The sequence below is a fragment of the Amblyraja radiata genome, chromosome 17 (assembly GCF_010909765.2).
Source record: "Amblyraja radiata isolate CabotCenter1 chromosome 17, sAmbRad1.1.pri, whole genome shotgun sequence".
Classification (NCBI taxonomy): Eukaryota; Metazoa; Chordata; class Chondrichthyes; order Rajiformes; family Rajidae; genus Amblyraja; species Amblyraja radiata.
Genome location: NC_045972.1, coordinates 6,631,640 through 6,650,996, shown reverse-complemented (window position 1 = coordinate 6,650,996; position 19,357 = coordinate 6,631,640). Strand labels below are relative to the sequence as shown.

At 46.1% G+C, this 19,357-nt stretch overlaps 1 protein-coding gene across 1 annotated transcript in view; it reads left to right on the top strand.

Annotated features, from left to right (window-relative positions):
- The window catches only part of dpep1 (dipeptidase 1), a 45,928-nt gene extending 34,372 nt beyond the window's left edge, over positions 1-11,556 (top strand). The window contains exons 10-11 of the mRNA XM_033035664.1: positions 2,946-3,081; positions 11,312-11,556. Of these exons, the coding sequence (XP_032891555.1) occupies positions 2,946-3,081; positions 11,312-11,485 (310 nt within the window). The 3' untranslated portion in view covers positions 11,486-11,556. The remainder of the gene's footprint in view (positions 1-2,945; positions 3,082-11,311) is intronic.
- The last annotated feature ends 7,801 nt before the right edge of the window (positions 11,557-19,357 follow it).

The following is a 19,357-nucleotide window of genomic DNA, read 5'->3' as shown; positions in this document are numbered from 1 at the left end:
TAGAATGCCTCCGAGATGGATTCTTGGAGCAGCTTGTAATGGAGCCGACCAGAGAAAAGGCAATTCTGGATTTAGTGTTGTCCAATGAACCAGATATGATAAGAGAACTCGAGGTAAAGGAACCGCTTGGAGATAGTGATCATAATATGATTAGTTTTAATCTTCAATTTGAGAAGGAGAACGTTAAATCGGAAGTGTCAGTGATGCAGTTGAACAAAGGGGACTATGAAGGCATGAGAGGGGAGCTGGCCAAGGTAGACTGGAAATGGATCCTAGCAGGAATGACGGTGGAACAGCAATGGCAGGAATTTCTGGGCATAATCCGGAAGACGCAGGATCATTTCATTCCAAAAAGGAAGAAAGTTCCAAGGGGAGTACATCGGATCTGTCTTCACTAAGGAAGACATAAACAATCTCCCAGATGTACCGAAGGACAGAGGATCTAAGGGGGTAGAGGAATTGAAATAAATTTTCATTAGGCAAGAAATAGAATTGGGTATGCTAATGGGACTGAAGGATGATAAATCCCCTGGACCTGATGGTCTTCATCACAGGGTCCTCAGGGAGGTGGCTTTAGAAATAATGGCCACATTAGTGATCATTTTCCAATGTTCAATAGAATCAGGATCAGTTCCTGTGGATTGGAATGACAGTTTGCGGATGACACAAAGCTGGGTGGCAGTGTGAACTGTGAAGAGGATGTTAGGAAGTTGCAGGGTGGCCTGGACAGGTTGAGTGAATGGGCCGATGCATGGCAGATGCAGTATAATATAGATAAATGTGGGGTTATTCACTTTGGCGGCAAAAACAAGGTGGCAGATTATTATCTCAATGGGGTTAGGTTAGGTAAGGGGGAGGTGCAGCGAGACCTGGGCGTCCTTGTACACCGGTCACTGAAAGTTGGCTTGCAGGTGCAGCAGGCAGTGAAGAAAGCTAATGGAATGTTGGCCTTCATAACAAGAGGATTTCAGTATAGGAGTAAAGAGGGTCTTCTGCAGTTGTATAGGGCACTGGTGAGACCACACCTAATAGCTTCCCAAGCAATTCTGGAGAGAGCGCCACATTTCCAGTGCTCCCCAGCCGTGACTTCCCACACAAACATGCTGCAAGAACCGGCCAGCTCCACCAGGGCCAGAGCTGCTTGAGCTCGTCAGTCACAGCTTTACGCAGCTCCTTATCTGAATCTTTGGAGGGTTGTTGAGACTCAGACACAGAATGCACTCAAGACAAAGCTGGATAGATTTTTGAGAAGAGAGAGTCAAAGTATATGGGGGTTGGAACAAGAATATGACACTGAGGTGATAGATCTACCATGATCTTATTCTTATTAAGGGCGGCACAGTGGCGCAGTAGCGGTAGAGTTGATGCCTTACAGCGCCAGAGACCCGGTTTCGATCCTGACTACGTGTGTTGTCTGTACGGAGTTTATACATTCTCCGTGGTTTTTCTCCAGGTGCTCTGGTTTCCTCCCACACTCCAAAGACGTACAGGTTTGTAGGTTAATTGGCTTCAGGTAATTTTGCAATTTGTTCATAGTGTGTAGGATAGTGCTAATCCGAAGGGCCTGTTTCTGTGCTGTATCTCTGAAGTATAAAGTCAATAAGGGACCGAGTGGTGTTCTCCTATTTTTTTTCTGTCATTACGGTGCAAAATATTCCTGAGATAAAGGCAATAAATCCTGTTCTGTTTGCATAGGAAACAAGGAAACACTGATGCCAAGCAAAACATGGGCAGGTTTCTGCAAACCTGATCCTGGTGTTATTGTAGGTGAGGGTTAATGCCTCCTGAACTGATTGCAGATGACCTTTAGGCAGATGAAAGGTAGATAACAACTGTTCACCCATGATAGACAGTCTGAAGAAGGGTCTCCACCTGAAACATTACCCATTCCTTCTATCCAGAGATGCTGCCTGTCCCGCTGTTACTCCAGCATTTTGTTTATATCTTTGGTGTAAACCAGCATCAGCAGTTCCTTCCTACACATTTCGTCTTCTCACCCATGACCTTGGCAATTGGACAGCAAAGGAAATTGGTGTGCCTATTTCATGCATTATCTTCCAAACCTGTGCAGTGAATTCTCACGAACCTCTGGGCAATTGAAATGGTTCCTACAATGCATCCAGAGAGATCATCCTTTCATTACCTTCTACCAAGATCTTCCTGCTCTGACTATCTCTTCACCTGCTCCTCCTGAATTGGCTTTGGCAAGGCCTTTTACAAAATCCATGTGCAGAGGATTTTACTGTAGGAGGCAGTAAACTGTGACAAAATCTTATCCGCTTTCCAAGGTGTTCCTGAGAGTGATGTAAGAAACAGAATGACCTCTTGATCCTGAAGACATTCTCTTGGTAATAATGGAGTCCTGTGGGGATGGATTATGTAAATAAACCAGATAGGAATCTTATAGAGGTGTATATGATCTTATAGAGGTGTATAAAGTCATGAGAGGAATAGGTCGGGTAGATGCACAGAGTCTCTTGTCCAGAGGAGATGAATCGAGGACCAGAGGACATAGGTTTAAGGTGAAGGGGAAAATATTTAATAGTAATCTGAGGGGTAACATTTTCACACAAATGGGTGTATGGAATGAGCTGCCAGAGAAAGTAGTTGAGGCAGGGACTATCCAAATGTTTAAGAAACAGTTAAGCAGGTACATGAATAGGACAGGTTTGGAGGGATATAGGCCAAATGCAGGCGTGGGACTTGTGTAGCTGGGACATGTTGGCCGGTGTGGGCAAGTTGGCAGAAGGGCCTTTTTCCATGCTGTATTACTCTAGGAATGCTTTTCTCAAGATAGTAAAAACTTGATGGGCTGAATAGCCTCCAGCCCTGTAAAATTTCTTGTGATATTATAATGTTTTGGTTATGGATAATAGGGGGGGAAGCATTTGAATCATCTCATCATCAAACAGACAACTTACAGTTTCCAATTTTTCTCTTTAAAGAGTTCCTACAGGTTTGGATGATGTGTCCTTCTATCCTGATTTAGTAGCTGAACTACTGCGGAGAAAGTGGACTGACATAGAAGTAAAAGCAGCCCTTGGAGATAACTTTCTCAGAGTCTTTCAGGAAGTAGAAAAGGTAAGGATTAGCTGGGAAAGCGATTACCTGGCTCATTGTCTGAGAAAGATATCTTTACAATAGCAACACAAAGTGCTGGAGTCATTCAGCGGGTCGGGCCGCATCTCTGGAGAGCATGGATGGGCGACTTTTTGGTCCGAGACCCTTCTGCAGACAGATTGTGGGGGTGGGGAGAAGAAAGCTGGAAGAGAGAATGGGCAGGACAAAACCTAGTGATACAGGTTGTGATAGACAGATGGTTGGACAAAGGCCAGGGATGAAAAGGCAGAAGGTGTGAGACAAAAGGATTGAAGAGTTGTGAAGCTAGAGGAATGTTTGTCGGCGGAAGGGGAGGGGGAGGGGAGAAATTGGTGCGAGTCTAGGTGGGGTACTAGGGTGGGGGGGGGGGGAGGGGGGGGCAGTGAAGAACAGGAGGGGGGAATGTGGGGCAAGAAGGGTGAGGGAGTGGGTTATATAGTAACCTAAACTTAGAGAATTCAATGTTCATACTATTGGGTTGTAGGCTAGCCTAACAAAATATGAACATTTGTTCTTGACATTTGTGTGTGACCTCAAGCTTGCAATGGTGGAGCCTCAGGACAGAAAGGTAAGTATGCTAATAGGAAGAGGAGGTAAAATGGTTAGTAACAGGGTGATCCAGCAGGCCTTGGTGAACTGAGTGCAAGTGTGTAGTGAAACTGGTACCAAGTGGTCGCTTGGTCTTGCCGATGTACAGGAGGCCACATTAGGAACACCTGATACAATGGATGAGGCTAGTTGAGGTGCAGGTGGACCTCTGTTCTCGCCTGGGAGTTCTGCAGGCCTTTGACCAAACATCTGTCTATCAAAAAACTCTACTCACCTGTATCAACCTATTGTGTGGAAGAAAAGTCTCAAGAATGGTCTCAACCCACCATGTCACCCATTCCTTCTATCCAGAGATGCTGCCTGCCCCGCTGAGTTACTCCAGCATATTGTGTGTATCAACCTATTACCGGCCAGGCTTTGTCCTTCCCCTCTTAGCTTTAAACTTTCTTCCAGTTCCCCACCCCCCCCCTCCCCCCCCACTCGCCTACAACCTATCTGAAGAAGGCTCCCGACCCGAATGTCAGCTATCCATGTTCTCCAGAAATGCTGCCTGACCCGTTGAGTTAGTCCAGCATTTTGTGTCGATTTTTGCAAATCAGCATCGGCAGTTCCTTCAAATAGCTTCAAGTTAGCCAGCTGTAACCGAACATCAGGCTTCTCCTGCTGGTTATGCTGACTTCCACGTAAATTTAGAAACTTTGCAATTGTTTTTATAGCCATCTTTGACAAAGTAATTATAAATTGAGATTTATGATCATTTCAGTTCAGTTTTCAGTTCAGAGGGCGGTGGGTATATTTTCATATGTCATATGTAGAATTAGGCCATTCAGCCCATCAAATCTACTATGCTATTCAATCATGGCCTCCTAATCCCATATTCCAGCCTTCTCCCCATAACCCTTGACACCTGTTCTAATCAAGAATGTGTCTATCTCTGCTTTCAAAATATCCACTGACTTGGCCTCCACAGCCCTCTGGCAATGAGTCACAGATTAACTACCCTCACACTAAAGAATGGCTAAATGATTAAATATGGCTAAATATGACGAAATATGGATTCATAACAGAGGGTGATGGGTATATAGAATGAGCTGCCAGATGAGATGGTTGAGGCAGAAACTATGTTAAAAGACATTTAGACAGGTACATGGATAGGAAAGGATCAGAGTGATATTGGAAAACATGACAGGTGTGGTTAGCATAGATGAGACAATGGTCGGCCTGGACAAGCTGGGCCGAAGAGCCTGTTCATGTGCTGTATGAGTCTATGAATCTGAGGTGAGTGGTAAATCTCTCCCACAATCTCGCTGAAAACATCTCCTCAGTTGCCATTGTACAGATAGATTTGTTCAAAACAGCAGTAGAACAGGAAGTGTCATATTCTGTGTTCACACAATGAAAACAATTGAAGTTGTCGACCAAGTCGTCAGGTCAGAGGTCGCAAGGAGAAACATCATGCAGGAATGAATAGCACAAAGGCCCATGCTGATTCCATAGTTCCGAGTCGAAACTTTGGAAATATCTGAAATGAAATAATCCATGTGATTGTGAAGACAGATGGGAAATACTGTAAGTTTATTCAATTAAAGCTGAGGTCATAGAATCCGAGAGTTGTCTGGTGAGGAATCAGACTCTTTGGCCCAACTAATCTTTGTCAATCAAGATGCCTTCCTAAGCTAGTCCCATTTGTCTGTTTTATTTAACCTACTCCTTCTAAACCTTTCCTATCTATGAACCTGTCGAAATACCTTTTAAACACTGTCATTGTCAAACCTCTACCACGTCCTCTGGCAGCTCGTTCCGCATAACCACTACTCTCTGTCTAAGACTTTCCACCTCTTAATACTCTTGAACTTTAAACTTCTCAACCCTGGGGGAACAAGGACAGTGACCATCCACCTTATCTATGCCGCTCATGGTTTTACAAAACTCTCAGCCTCCTTTATGCCAGGGAAAGCAATCCCAACCTATCCAGACTCTCCTTATAACTCAAGCCCTCCAGTCCTGACAAGATCTTCGTAGGAACTCAGTGGGCTAGGCAGCATCGGTGGAGGGAATGGACCACGATGGTTAGGGTTGGGACCCTTCAGATTGATCAGTCTGAAGAAGGGTTCCGTCCTGAAATGTTGATGTCCATTTCCCTCCACAGATGCAGCCTGACCTGCTGAGTTGCTACAACACTTTTTTTTGCTGATGACTCCAGCATCTGTAGTCTCATGTGTCAACATGCAGGAGAATATTTTCTGCACCTTCTCCAGCTTAATCACATCCTTCCTATGGTGTGGCAACACAAAAACACCTTTGATAACCGTAACATTATGTTGCAACTTCTGTAATATTTGTAGAGGATCGACCAAACACCATTAATCGTAACAAGGTCGTTATTCACGTTACAATCCTGATGTTGGACAGAAAGACTGCAATCATCCCAATTTGGGGAACTTTTCAGCTAGTTTACCTTATCCACCTCTTGCTGGTTTTCCTATGGTCTTCTCATTTCTTTAGTTGAAGATTAAAATATTGCTGTTTTCATTTACTTTGAACCCTCTTGCCATCACCCCTTGACCCAAAACTTGTTCATTATATCCATCTTCCCAAGGACACCTTTGAGACGGGGTCATGTACGAGACGGGTATCTTCTCACTTGGCCTTGGTCCTTGGAAACTCACTCTTTCCATAAATCCCTGCGGCACACACACTCATTCAATTGCCCCAATTACTTGGTCTCCAACTGCTTATTTATTTTCATGTCATAAATGATAGGAGCAGAATTAGGCCATTCGGCCCATCACGTCTACTCCGCCATTCTATGGTGGCTGATCTATCTCTCCCACCCAACCCCATTCTCCTGCCTTCTCCCCATAACCCCTGACACCCGTACTAAGTGCGGCACGGTGGCGCAGCGCTAGAGTTGCTGCCTTACAGTGCTTGCAGTGCTGGAGACCTGGGTTCGAACCCTACTACGGGTGCTGTCGATACGGAGGTTGCACGTTCTCAGCGTGACCGCGTGAGTTTTCTCTGAGATCTTCCGTTTCCTCCCACACTCCAAAGACGTGCAGGTTTGTAGGTTAATTGGCTTGGAATAAGTGTAAATTGTTCCTGGTGTGTGTAGGATAGTGTTAATGTGCGGGGATCGCTGGTCGTTGCGGACTCAGTGGGCCAAAGGGCCTGTTTCCTCGCTGTATCTCTAAAATAAACTAAACTAAGCAAGAATCTCTCTATCTCTGCCTATAATGATTCAGACGTAGCTTATTTTAGATTTATGTGTTCATCTTGCAACTAATGTTTGCAAATTTGCAGATAGGCCACATCAGATTGTGAGGTGTATCAAATGATAATATCAGTTTGATTACCTCTTTACAGTTTTGATTTGATTCGATTTGATTCAACTTTATTGTCATTGCACAAATACGAGTACAGGTACAACAAAATGCAGTTTAGCATCTGGTCAGAGTGCAAGATATTAGAAATAACAATACTGGTTAAACAATATGTGCAATGTGGATGAATTAAACTGGTACATAGGCAAATAAGTGTATACAGATGGGAGAGTATAAAAGATAGACAGTTCACAGGTTTTTAACTTTGCTCATGTATTTTCAGTAATGACACATTGCACAATTTAACCCCTTCCCTTACAAATGCTTCTGGCAAGTTCAGAGTGCATGTGTGTACATTATATATACAGATACATATTTTTGGATCAGTCCAAGGATGGAGTTAAGTTATTCAAGTTATTTCTTATGGTGAAAATTTGTGCAATATATGCCCCATTGGGCTGACCTGTACCACATCACTCGCTATTCTTTCTAAACAATGTTACACTTTTGCAAAGCATTCAATAGTCAATTACTTTAGTTCTGAGATGTTTAGTTCTGAGATGAGAGGAGATTTCCTCATCCAAAGCGTGCTAAACCTGTGGGCTTCTCTGTCACAGAAAACAGTTGAAGTCAAAACATATTAAAATATAAAAATATTCAAGAAGATAGCACAGGTGAGAGCAGATGTTTCAGTAGTCAATAGTGTTTTATTTGTCACCTAAGCAACTGCACAGTGAATTTCATTTTGCACATATCACACATGCGGCCGTCAACATGTTTCGGCGCCGTTATTCAAAGCTCAATGGCCGGTCGTCCCACGTGCTCGATGTACTGGAGCAACGTCTCTCTCCTCTCCTCGCCCGGCTATCTTTGTGTCCCGGGGGTGCCTCCTGCAGCCGACCTGAAGGTGCTGGAGGCATTACTCCAATTCACCCTCTTACCGGCCCGTGCTCCTTGCATCTAACTTCTCCAGCTCCCACCTGGCCCTACGAGCGGGTTCCTGGTGCCGTTGACCTGCCGCAATGTCGGTCGATGCTCCGCTGACTGCGAGGTCCAACCAACCGCGCGAGCCTGTGGGATATCTTCTGGGGTAGAGGTCACCTGTAAAGGAGAACTAGAGGGGAACCAATATCCTTGCAGGCAAGTTTGCTAGTACAACTCGGGAGGGTTTAAACAAGATTAGCAGGTGGATGGGTTCCAATGCATGAGTGAGGCAGGTGAGAGGTTGGAAGTCAGTACGGAAGCACTTGAAAGGAAGTTCAGTAGACAGGGTATGTGTACGAAGAAAGTGCAGATAGAAACAAAAAAAATAGTGCAAGAGTAGGCCATTCGGCCCTTCGAGCCAGCACCGACATTCAATAGATGCTGGTTTAAACCGAAGATAGACACAAAATGCTGGAGTAACTCGGGGGGACAGGCAGCATCTCTGGAGAGAAGAAATGGGTGATGTTTCGGGTTGAGACCCTTATTCCGTCTGAAGAAGTGTTCACTGGCTATAGGCATGTGTCAGAGTTCACTGACATTGGGGAAGGATTAGATTTACAGACTATGGAAAGGGGCCGCGGTTCACACAGACGGTCTTCTTCTTATCGAATCCTCACACAAGATTAGATGTTGTTCAGCCAGAGCTCAACACACTTCTCGGCATCTGCATACAATGGTGTCTGTCTTGTCGCTTCTTGTGCGTGGTGGTAGAAAGATTGGTGGAAACAGGGCCCCGACGTGAACACTCTTTCCTTGACCCCACATTGCTGGTGAAAGGTCAGGATTCCCAATTCACGAGGAACGGGTTGGGGATCATTGACTATGAGGAGGGTCAGGGATCACAGGTCACGGTGAGGGGTCAGGGATCACATCACATCTAATCATCGGGGAAGGATTCGATTTACGGACATTGGGAAGGGTCTGGGATTTACATTGAAGGGAATAAGTCAGGGTTGACAGGTCACGGTGAGGGGTCAGGTTTACATGTGAGGGGGGAGAGGTTGGGTGTACAGACAATCAGAAGGAGTTGTGTTGAACCGAACACGCGGCCAAGGGGTGAGATCTCGGCAGGATGAGAGAGCTAAGATTGGAGGAAAATGGTTGTCTCAATTTCAATAGAAGTAGAACTAATGTATAAATAGGCCTCTATATTCTGACTATGAACTACTTTAGTGTTCTCACAGGCCTTTGTTCCATACACCCACCAGCCTTTGTGTTGTTAATGATATCCTGCACTTCTCAGCTGTGTTGCAGACATAGAATGCTGGAGTAACTCAGGGGACAGGCAGCATCTTTGGTGAGGAATGGGTCGAGACCCTTCTTCAAACGCTAGTTATTGTTAATGATGGCCCTATATCTTGATTATTGTTGGTTAACAACTTACATTTTGAACAACGATTTTACAATTACGGTCTCTCAATAATATCAAATATTATGTTAACATTTGTTTTAATTTTAGTTGAATGAGATTCAAGCCTTGTTTTGTAATCCCATAGGTATGCGCTAGTCTTCATGCTACTTCTGTACATGTGAATTGCACTTTGATTCCTGCTTTGTGTGTCTGAGAATTCCCCAACTGTCTGGCTAGTGTATTGCTTCATTACTGGATGTCATAGATCCTTCATAGATGGTGGCAAAGTTCAATTAATATCAGAACCAAGATTATTTCCACTAAATTAGGTCCACTAAAGTGTTATGCAAAGCTTATCTCAAAGTCAGAAAGTCAATATATCCTTTCAAAAATCATTGCAATTGTGATGAGTCCCATCTGTAACTCAGGAATATCAACTTAAAATGATTAACAAAATTGAAGGTCCTCGATGTGTTAAACATGAAATTTCATTGCACCTGGTGCGTGTATGACAATAAACTAACTTGAATCTTGAATCTAATTTTTATACAATGTGCAACACTTTAATGTATTTAGATGGACACACAATGCAGGAGTAGCTCAGTGGGACAGGCAGCGTCTCTGGAGAGAAGGAATGGGTGACGTCTCGGATCGAGACCTTTCTTCAGACTGAATTCCATGAATGTGGTTGATATTTATGTGCCTTCTCAGTTCAGAACCAATGTGGAGTGGATCATAAATACCAGTATTGACAAAATTCTATGAATTAATACATTTAAAAACCATTGAATTATTTAGAAACCACAATTTGAAAATGTTATTATCTGAATGGTGGCCGATTAGGAAAAGGGGAGATGCAACGAGATCTGGGTGTCATGGTACACCAGTCATTGAAAGTAGGCATGCAGGTGCAGCAGGCAGTGAAGAAAGCGAATGGTATGTTAGCATTCATAGCAAAATGATTTGAGTATAGGAGCAGGGAGGTTCTACTGCAGTTGTACAGGGTCTTGGTGAGACTACACCTGGAGTATTGCGTACAGTTTTGGTCTCCTAATCTGAGGAAATACATTCTTGCCATAGAGGGAGGACAGAGAATGTTCACCAGACTGATTCCTGGGATGTCAGGACTTTCATATGAAGAATAGACTCGGCTTGTACTCGCTAGAATTTAGAAGATTGAGGGGGGATCTCATAGAAACTTACAAAATTCTTAAGGGGTTGGACAGGCTAGATGCAGGAAGATTGTTCCCGATGTTGGGGAAGTCTAGAACAAGGGGTCACAGTTTAAGGATAAGGGAGAAATCTTTTAGGACAGAGATGAGAAAAACATTTTTTACACAGAGTGGTGAATCTCTGGAATTCGCTGCCACAGAACGTAGGTGAGGCCAGTTCATTGGCTATATTTAAGAAGGAGTTAGATGTGGCCCTTGTGGCTAAAGGTATCAGGGGGTATGGAGAGAAGGAGGGTACAGGATACTGAGTTGGATGATCAGCCATGATCATATTGAATGGCGGTGCAGGCTCGAAGGGCCGAATGGCCTACTCCTGCACCTATTTTCTATGTTTCTATGTTTTTCTATTAGTATTTTAGGTTGGAGTTGAGCTTTCTGCAAGATGTTAGTTTATTGTGTTTATTGTCACATGTACTGAGGTACAGTGAAACGCTTTGGTTGTGTGCTAACTAGACAGGAGAATGACAACACATGATTACAATCAATCAATTTACAGTGTATAGATACATGATAAAGAAATAACGTTTAGTGCAAGGTAAAGCCAGCAAAGTCCAATCAAGGATAGTTCGAGGGTAAGAAGATCATTAAAGTAAGGAATATTGTTGTAGGAATAAATACTTAAGAGTGTGGAGCGATTGTAATATGAGTTTGTCAATCTGCTTTTGTGGTTAGCACACAAATAGTCACCCGGGTTGGGTGCCTTCTTGGAAAAAACTCAGGTCTACGTGTTAATAGACTGGAGGAGTGAAAATATATTATTTCTGTTCCTTTTCTAGGCTAAAACCTTCACGCCAGGAGATGATGAGCCCATTCCATATGACCAGGTTAAGAATTCGTGCAGGACAAGCTTTGGTTATGAGGATCAAACTGATACTAACAATGGAAATCCACTGGTTTTCATGCCTGCAGTGGTCACATCTGTTTACCTAGCACATCATTTATTAGTGTAAGAGATAACGGGGCAGCAGCCCCAGAAAATATCACTCATTCTCAAAAGGCAACTTGAATAAAAGGAAAAATGGTGCAGTATAATTTCTACAGGGTTTCTTCTGATCTTTCAGCACAACCAGCAACAATGTTGTGGATCGAGGCATTAGTGGCTATTTATGTCCTTTTCACAGAATTCCTAGGTTTAAACTATCTGCCCATGAACACACAGATAGAGATTTGGAGAATTGGAGTGTCATACAGCATGAACATAGGCTGTTTGCCCAACGCGTCCATGCCCATCAAGCTGCCCCATTTAAGCTGCACCCATTTTCTCACACCTCGCTTATATCCCTCCAAACTTCTTATTGTCTAGTTTAGAGATACAGCGTGGAAACAGGCCTTTCGGCCCACCGAGCCTGCACTGACCAGAGATCCCCGAACATTTGTGCTATCACACTAGGGACAATTTACAATTATACCAAGCCAATTAACCTACAAACTTGTAGCCGTTGGGAATCTGGGAGGAAACCGGAGCACTCAGAGCACTCACCCATTCCTTCTCTCCAGAGATGCTGCCTGTCCTGCTGAGTTACTCCAGCATTTTGTGTCTCCCTTTGAAGCAGGATTAATTCACGACAGAATCATGAAAATATAGAACATACAAATAGACCATTCAACTCAATAATTATTGTTAATATCCTTCCACTCATCTTTCCTTCAACTATCAATCTGATCAAGTCTCAAAAGTTAGCTTGGACGCCTCATTGATCACTAACTCCAGTAATTGGAAGGGGTTTTGTAAAATACTGCCTCTTCTCTGTTCTTTAACCTTATATCTCTGTGTCCCCATTGTAGATCTCTCATTACCATAAGCTTCTGTTTCTATCTACTATCTTAAATCATTTCATTATATCTTCACGTTACTTGGGGTACAAAAAGAAGGCATATGTTTCATGCCATTCTTTTATTTTTCTTGTTAGGAATCACTATAGTGAGTCTTCTTTTTACTTTCCCCATAGCCTCAACATTCTTCCCTTCTTGTGGCCATAACTATTCATAGTTTTCCTTTGAGACTTAAAGATGCTTTCGTATAGATCTACCATTTTATCTAACCTACAACCTTCTGTTCCTCTTGGCATATGACATACATGACATCACCTCCTTGGCGCACTAAAAAAACCAATCTCAACTTCTCCGAAGAGCCTTTTTTAATTTCCTTCAAGTCTTATGCATCTGATAGAAATAGCCGCTCCTTCCTTGTTGCTTATAAGAATATCTTCAGTACAGCGGTTCAATATGACAGCTCAACATCGCCTTCTAAAGGCAGTTTAGATCTAGGCAATACATCTACCAGACATCTACAGGTGTCAGGGGTTATGGGGAGAAGGTAGGAGAATGAGATTAGGTGGAGCGATAGATCAGCCATGATTGAATGTTGCAGTAGACTTGATGGGCCGAATGGCCCAATTCTGCTCCTATCATTTATGACATATTGTTGGAGATAAAGCATATAATTAAAAAATCATATTCTGATTATTACACATGTGTTGAACCAAGATGGACTACCTTAAATATGCTGCAAGGTACATATTTATCCATGCTCCACTAAGGATCCTGTCTGCTTTCAGGGCAGGGTGTCGTCTTGATGATGATCCTTTAATACATCCTTTCATTCTGACCATGGGATGTGGTCTGAAACCTGTGGACTCTCAAAAAAAAAAGAGCACTGCCTGATACCTCATAAATTCATGTGATAGGTGCAGAATTTGGCCATTCGGCTCAACAAGTCTGTTCCGACCTTCAATCATGGCTGATCTATCTCTCCCTCTTAACCCCATTCTCCTGCCTTCTCCCCATAACCCTTGATACCCGTACTAATCTACAATCTATCTATCTCTACCTTAAAAATGTCTATTGACTTGGCCTCGATAGCCTTCTGTTGCAAAGAATTCCACATTTTCATCACCCTCTGATTAAAGAAATTCCTCATCTCCTTCCTAAAGGAACATCCTTTAATTCTGAGGCTATGACCTCTAGTCCTAGACGTTCCCAATAGTGGAAACATCCTCTCCACATCCACTCTATCCAAGCCTTTCATTATTCGGTAAGTTTCAATGAGGTCTGCCCCTCGTCCTTCTAAACTCCAGCCAGTACAGGCCCAGTGTCGTCAAACGCTCATCATATGCTAACCCACTAATTCCTGGGATCATTCTTGTAAACCTCCTCTGGAGATCCTTGAGGACTCTCTCCAGAGCCAGCACATCCCTCCTAAGATATGGTGTGTACATTTATTTGTTTAAGAAAGAACTGCAGGTGCTGGAAAAATCAAAGGTAGACAATGCTGGAGAAACTCAGCAGGTGAGGCAGCATCTATGGAGAGAAGGGATAGGCGGCGTTTCAGGTCGAGACCCTTCAGTCTGATGTGGAGGGGGGGGCAGGAAAAAGAAAGGAAGAGGCAGAGACAGTAGGCTTGTGGGAGAAATCAATGTTCATACCGCTGGGGTGTAAACTACCCAAGCAAAATATGAGGTGCTGTTCCTCCAATTTGCACTGGGCCTCACTCTCGCAATGGAGGAGACCCAGGACAGAAAGGTCAGATTCGGAATGGGAGGAGGGGACGTGAAGAGCTGAGCCACAGAGAGATCAGGTTGGCTATTGCAAACCGAGTGGAGGTGTTGGGCGAAGCGATCACCAAGCCTGCACTTGGTCTCGCCGATGTAGAGGAGTTGACACCTGGAACAGCGGATGCAGTAGATGTTGGAGGAGGTGCAGGTGAACCTTTGCCTCACCTGGAAAGACTGCTTGCGTCCTTCGATGGAGTTGAGGGGGGAGGTAAAGCGACAAGTGTAGCATTTCCTGCGGTTGCAAGGTGAAGTACCCGGGGAGGGGGTGGTTTGGATGGGAAGGGACGAATTGACCAGGGAGTTACAGAGGGAACGGTCTCTGCGGAAAACAGAAAGGGGAGGAGATGGGAAGATGTGGCCAGTGGTGGGACCCCATTGGAGGTGGCAAAATTGTCAGAGGATTATATGTTGTATGCGACGGTTGATGGGGTGGTTGGTGAGGAGTGTTTAGAGGGGTTTACATGTGTTTACAGGGGTTTAGAGATGATTACAGGGGTTTACAGGAGTTTCGAGGGGTTTACCGGGAGTTAGAGGGGTTTAGAAGGGTATTGAGGGGTATACAGGGCTTTAGAGGCGTTTGGAGTGGTATAGACGGGTTTACAGGGGGTTGGGGGGGTTACATGGGTTTTGAGGGGTTTACATGGGGTTTACAGGGGGTTTATAGGGGTTCAGAGGAGTTTGCAGGTGTTTACATGTATTTAGAGAAGTTTAGCGGGGTTTACATGGGGTGTTTATAGGGGTTTACATGTGTTTAGAGGGGTTGGAACCTGGTGGCGGCGCGACTCGTTGCAGCGGCTCCTACAGCCTGTCTGTCTTTTTTTTTTTTTTTTTGTCTAGTTAAATGTAGTGTTTGTGTTTTTTTAAGCTTGGTTTTAAATGTGTATATGTGGGGGGTGGGGGGGGGGAGGGGGAAACCGTTTTAAATCTCTTCCCTGTTCGGGAGACCCGACCTTTTCTCTGTCGGGTCTCCGTTGTCGTTGGGGCCAAGCACCGTGGAGCGGCCTCCAACCTGAACGACCCGGGGGCTCGGGAGACTGCGCATCTGCGGACTAATCACCATCGTGGGGCTGGCCGGCCTCGGAACGTGGGGAGCGGTGGTGACTCGCTGCTGTGACTCGACTCCTGGGGCTCAGAGGCTCCAGCAACGCAGCCACAGGTCCGGTGGACTGGAACATCGGGAGCTCGCGGGTCCGGGGGGAGAGAGAGACCGCTTCCCGGAGCTCCCGCAACGCGACTTCTCCAGCCCGTGTCGCGGGGTTGGAACGACCCGGACCGGGACCGTACATCATCTGGCGCGGCTTCATGTCCGTGGGACTCACCATCGCACGCTGGGGCTCCGACCTTGTACTTTCAGACAGGGAGCGGGGCCGTAAATCGCACCGCGCGGCCTAAAATGGCCGTGGGACTTAGCATCACCCGCCTGGAGCTTGGACATCGGGAGAGACATTGAGAGCAGGGGAGAGAAAAGACTTTGCCTTCCATCACAGTGGGTTCACTGTGATGGATGTTTGTGTGAACTTAATTGTGTGTATGTCTGTAGGACATTGTTTTTGTTTGTATGGCTGTGGAAACAAAATTTCGTTTGAGTCTCACTGGGGCTCAAATGACAATAAATGTGTATTGTATTGTATTGTATTGTATTGTATTGTTTAAAAGTGTGTAGAGGGGTCCGGAGGGGTTTAGACAAGTTTGGAGGGGTTTACAACGGTTTAGAGGGGTTTACAGTGGTTTAGATGAGTTCAGAGGTGTTTTCAGGGGTTTTCAGGCGTTTACAAGGGATTAGGGGTGTTTAGAGGGGTCTGGAGGGATTTGCAGGTGGTTTAGAGGGGTTTATAGGGATTTAGAGGGATTTAAAGGGATTTAGAAGACTTTACAGGGGTTTAGAGGCCCTGTTTCTGCCTTCTCCCCATATCCCTGGGCTCTGCTATCTTTAAGACCTCTAGCTAACTCTCACTTGACTACGACTATGAGTACGACATCCTGCATGCCGACGACCTCATACAACTATGTCTATGACCTCCTACGACCCCCCTCGACCTCAGTATTCCACACCTAAGGCCAACTATCACTAGCTACGAGTGGAAAATGATCTCCGGTCGGTGGGGGCGCTGCAAGCCGGCAGCCCGGCCAGCAGCGTATCAGTTCTTTCTACTTTTTTTTTTTTTTTTTAGTATGTCCTAATGTGGGTTTTTAATGTCCCTCTGTGTGTCTTGTGTGGGGGGTGGTGTGGGGAGGTAAGGGGGAAACCGCTTCCGTCGCCTCCTCCACGGAGAGGCGACTTTTTCCATGTCACCTGCCCCATGGCCTAACATCGAGGATCGGTGCGGCCTTTCCCGGAGACGCGCCCGGGGCTTCAGCTGCGGGCGTAGCGCGGACTTTCGGCGTGGAGCGGGCGTGCCCTCGCTGGGGGTCGCCGGAGGGGAGCGCTCCGTTCGCTGGCCCGCGGCAACCTGAAGCCGGGGTCTGCAGAGCTCCAGCTGGCACGGCATCCGCAGCCTGGGATCCCTCGCTGGGGACCCGGGAGAAGAAGAAGCTCCGACTCCGACTCCGACTGCCGGCCTGGGAATCCCTGGAGGGGAACTTCGACCGCCGGCCCTGCGGTCTGCGGTGCTCTGGCTGCGGTGCGGCGGGTACTTTAAAACTCCGACCGCCGGACTGCACCAAACGCGGTCTCCGGTGGGGAGGCACCGAATCAGCTTACCTGGACTGTTTAATCTGTCTGCACATCTGGATGCCCACAGCAACGGCTGCGGAGGGTTGAGGTCCCGAAGTAGGGGGGAAATAGAGGAGGACTGGCCAAATTTTGTGCCTTCCACCACAGTGATGAATGCTGCGGTGGATGTTTGTTTTAAATTTTTATTGTGTATTGTGTGTTCTTTATCATTGTACTGCTGCTGACAAATTCATTTCACAGTGACGAATAAAACATATTGTATTGATTGATCACATGATAAAATGATGTCAAGTTTGCATTTTTTTTCTCGGGCCAGTTACCGACCTACCACTATCTACGACTACCATCAGGACCTTCTTACGACCTGCCTACGAGTAAAATTTATCCATTTTTTCCCTGCCGACCTTTTTTTTACTCGTGGGCATTTTTTATCAGGCTGGAAAAAACGGCGCAACCTACTTGAGGCCACGAGTACGCGGAGACCACTCACGAGCAGGAGGAAGAGTTACAAAGACCTCCTACGACATAGTGGCGACCATGCTGCGAGTATGAGTCAAGGGCAAACTCGGCAGAGGTCGCTAATTCGGTCCTGAAAGTGGGACAGGGGCTTTGTATGTTTCAATAAGATCCCCTCTAATCTTTCTAAATTCCAGAGTATGCAAGCCCAGATGCTCCATTCTATCAACATATGCTATCCCAGGAATTAACCTGCTGACCCTACGCTGCACTCTCTCAATAGCAAGGATGACCTTACTCATATTTGGAGACCAAAACTGCACACAATACTCCAGGTGTAGTCTCACAGCAGCAGAAGGACCTATTTGCTCCTATACACAACTTCTCTTGTTATGAAGGCTATCATGCCATTCGCTTTCTTCACTGCCTGCTCTACCAACATACTTACTTTCAGTGACTGATGAACAAGGACCCCCAGGTCTCGTTGTACTTCCCCTTTTCCCTGCTTGACACCGTTTAGATAATAATCTTCCTTTCTGTTTTTGCTACCAAAGTGGATAACCTCTAATTTATCCACATTAAACTGCATCTGCCGTGCATCTGCCCACTCACCCAACCTGTCCAAGTCCACCCTGCATTCTCATTGCATCCTCCTCACAGTTCACACTGCCACCCAGCTTTCTGTCATCTGTAAATTTGCTAATATTACTTTCAATCCCTTCATCTGAATCATTGATGCATATAGTAAATAGCTGCGGTCCCAGCACCGAGCCTTGCGGTATCCCACCAGTTATCCTTGCTCTTTGTTTCTTGTCTGCCAACATCTATCCATGTCAGTCCCCTACCCCCAATACCATGCACTCCAATTTTGCCCACTAATCTCCTATGTGGGACCTTATCAAATGCTTTCTGAAAGTCCAGGTACACTCCATCCACTGGCTCACCCTTGTCCATTTTCCTAGTTACATCCTCAAAGAACTCTGACCGATCCTGCTACTGCTATCCAAATGTGCCACTATTCATCTTTTGTAGTCAGTGAGGCTATTGTGTGGAGGTGGGTATCAGGGAGGGTGGTGCTGGTTGGAACGTGGGGGTGGTGATGCCGCAGTTGTCACGGTTCCTGTCCCCACCCCCCGGTGGGGTGGAGCCGCGACACAAACTAACACTAGAATGTAGCATTTTGAACGATGCAGACAATGGGCAGCGGCACCGGGGGCGGGACATAGACACAGACACAGACAGACGGCGTTGGAGGAGGTCGTGTCTGGTGTCTGCTCTGCTCAGCTCAGCTATACTCTACCCTACCATCATCTACTATACTATATTATACTCTAGGTGCGGCGGGGACGGGTGGCGACCAGAAGGGGAGTGGGTGAAGTGGCCACGCTCCCGCTCCTTGTTCCCGGCGCCGCGGCGAAGCTTCTGCTGCTCGGACCCCGCAGGGACCATCACTCGGTGAGTCTGTCTGTCTGTCGTGTCGGTCCCTGGCCCCGCACAGATGACCGCTCCTCCCGGCGCCGGGGGCCCTGCGGACGGGGGCGGCTCCCAGCCTCACCCCCTTGACTGCCTCCCCTTAAACACCGACCCACGGCAGCGCTGTCAGAGCCCAGGGGCGCCGCACCGCTGAATGAACTAACCGCACACTTTAAAGACGTATTGTACAAGTTATTGCCATTTGTAACTTTACAAAAACTACTTTTAAAGCCGCTTCCACTTGCCCTGCCTGTCAATGACATCACGATGGAATCCCGAATCTCATTGACATCAAATTCTAAACAAAATCTGTTTCATTCTAATTCTCCCGTTTTCATTCACAATAAACGTCACACAGGGAATCCGAATCTCACTGACATTAAACATCTTGTGGGGTGGGATAGGGTAGAGGTGAGGAGTGGGGGAAGCAGGCAGGCAGGGAGAGTGGTGATGGAGGGAGGAAGGGAGTGACTGAGGGAGGGAGAGGTGATTGAGGGAGGAGGAGAGGGGAAAGAAGAGGGAAGGTGAAGGAAGATGCCTGGTGTGGGCCGAGCCTCGGGGTTGTAGCCGGGCCCGGGCTTTGGTCGCTGGGGAGCGGACACAGACACGGACTGGGCCCTGAGTGCGGCTCCGGGTCCCGGGCTGGGGTTCGAGCCGGTGTGGTG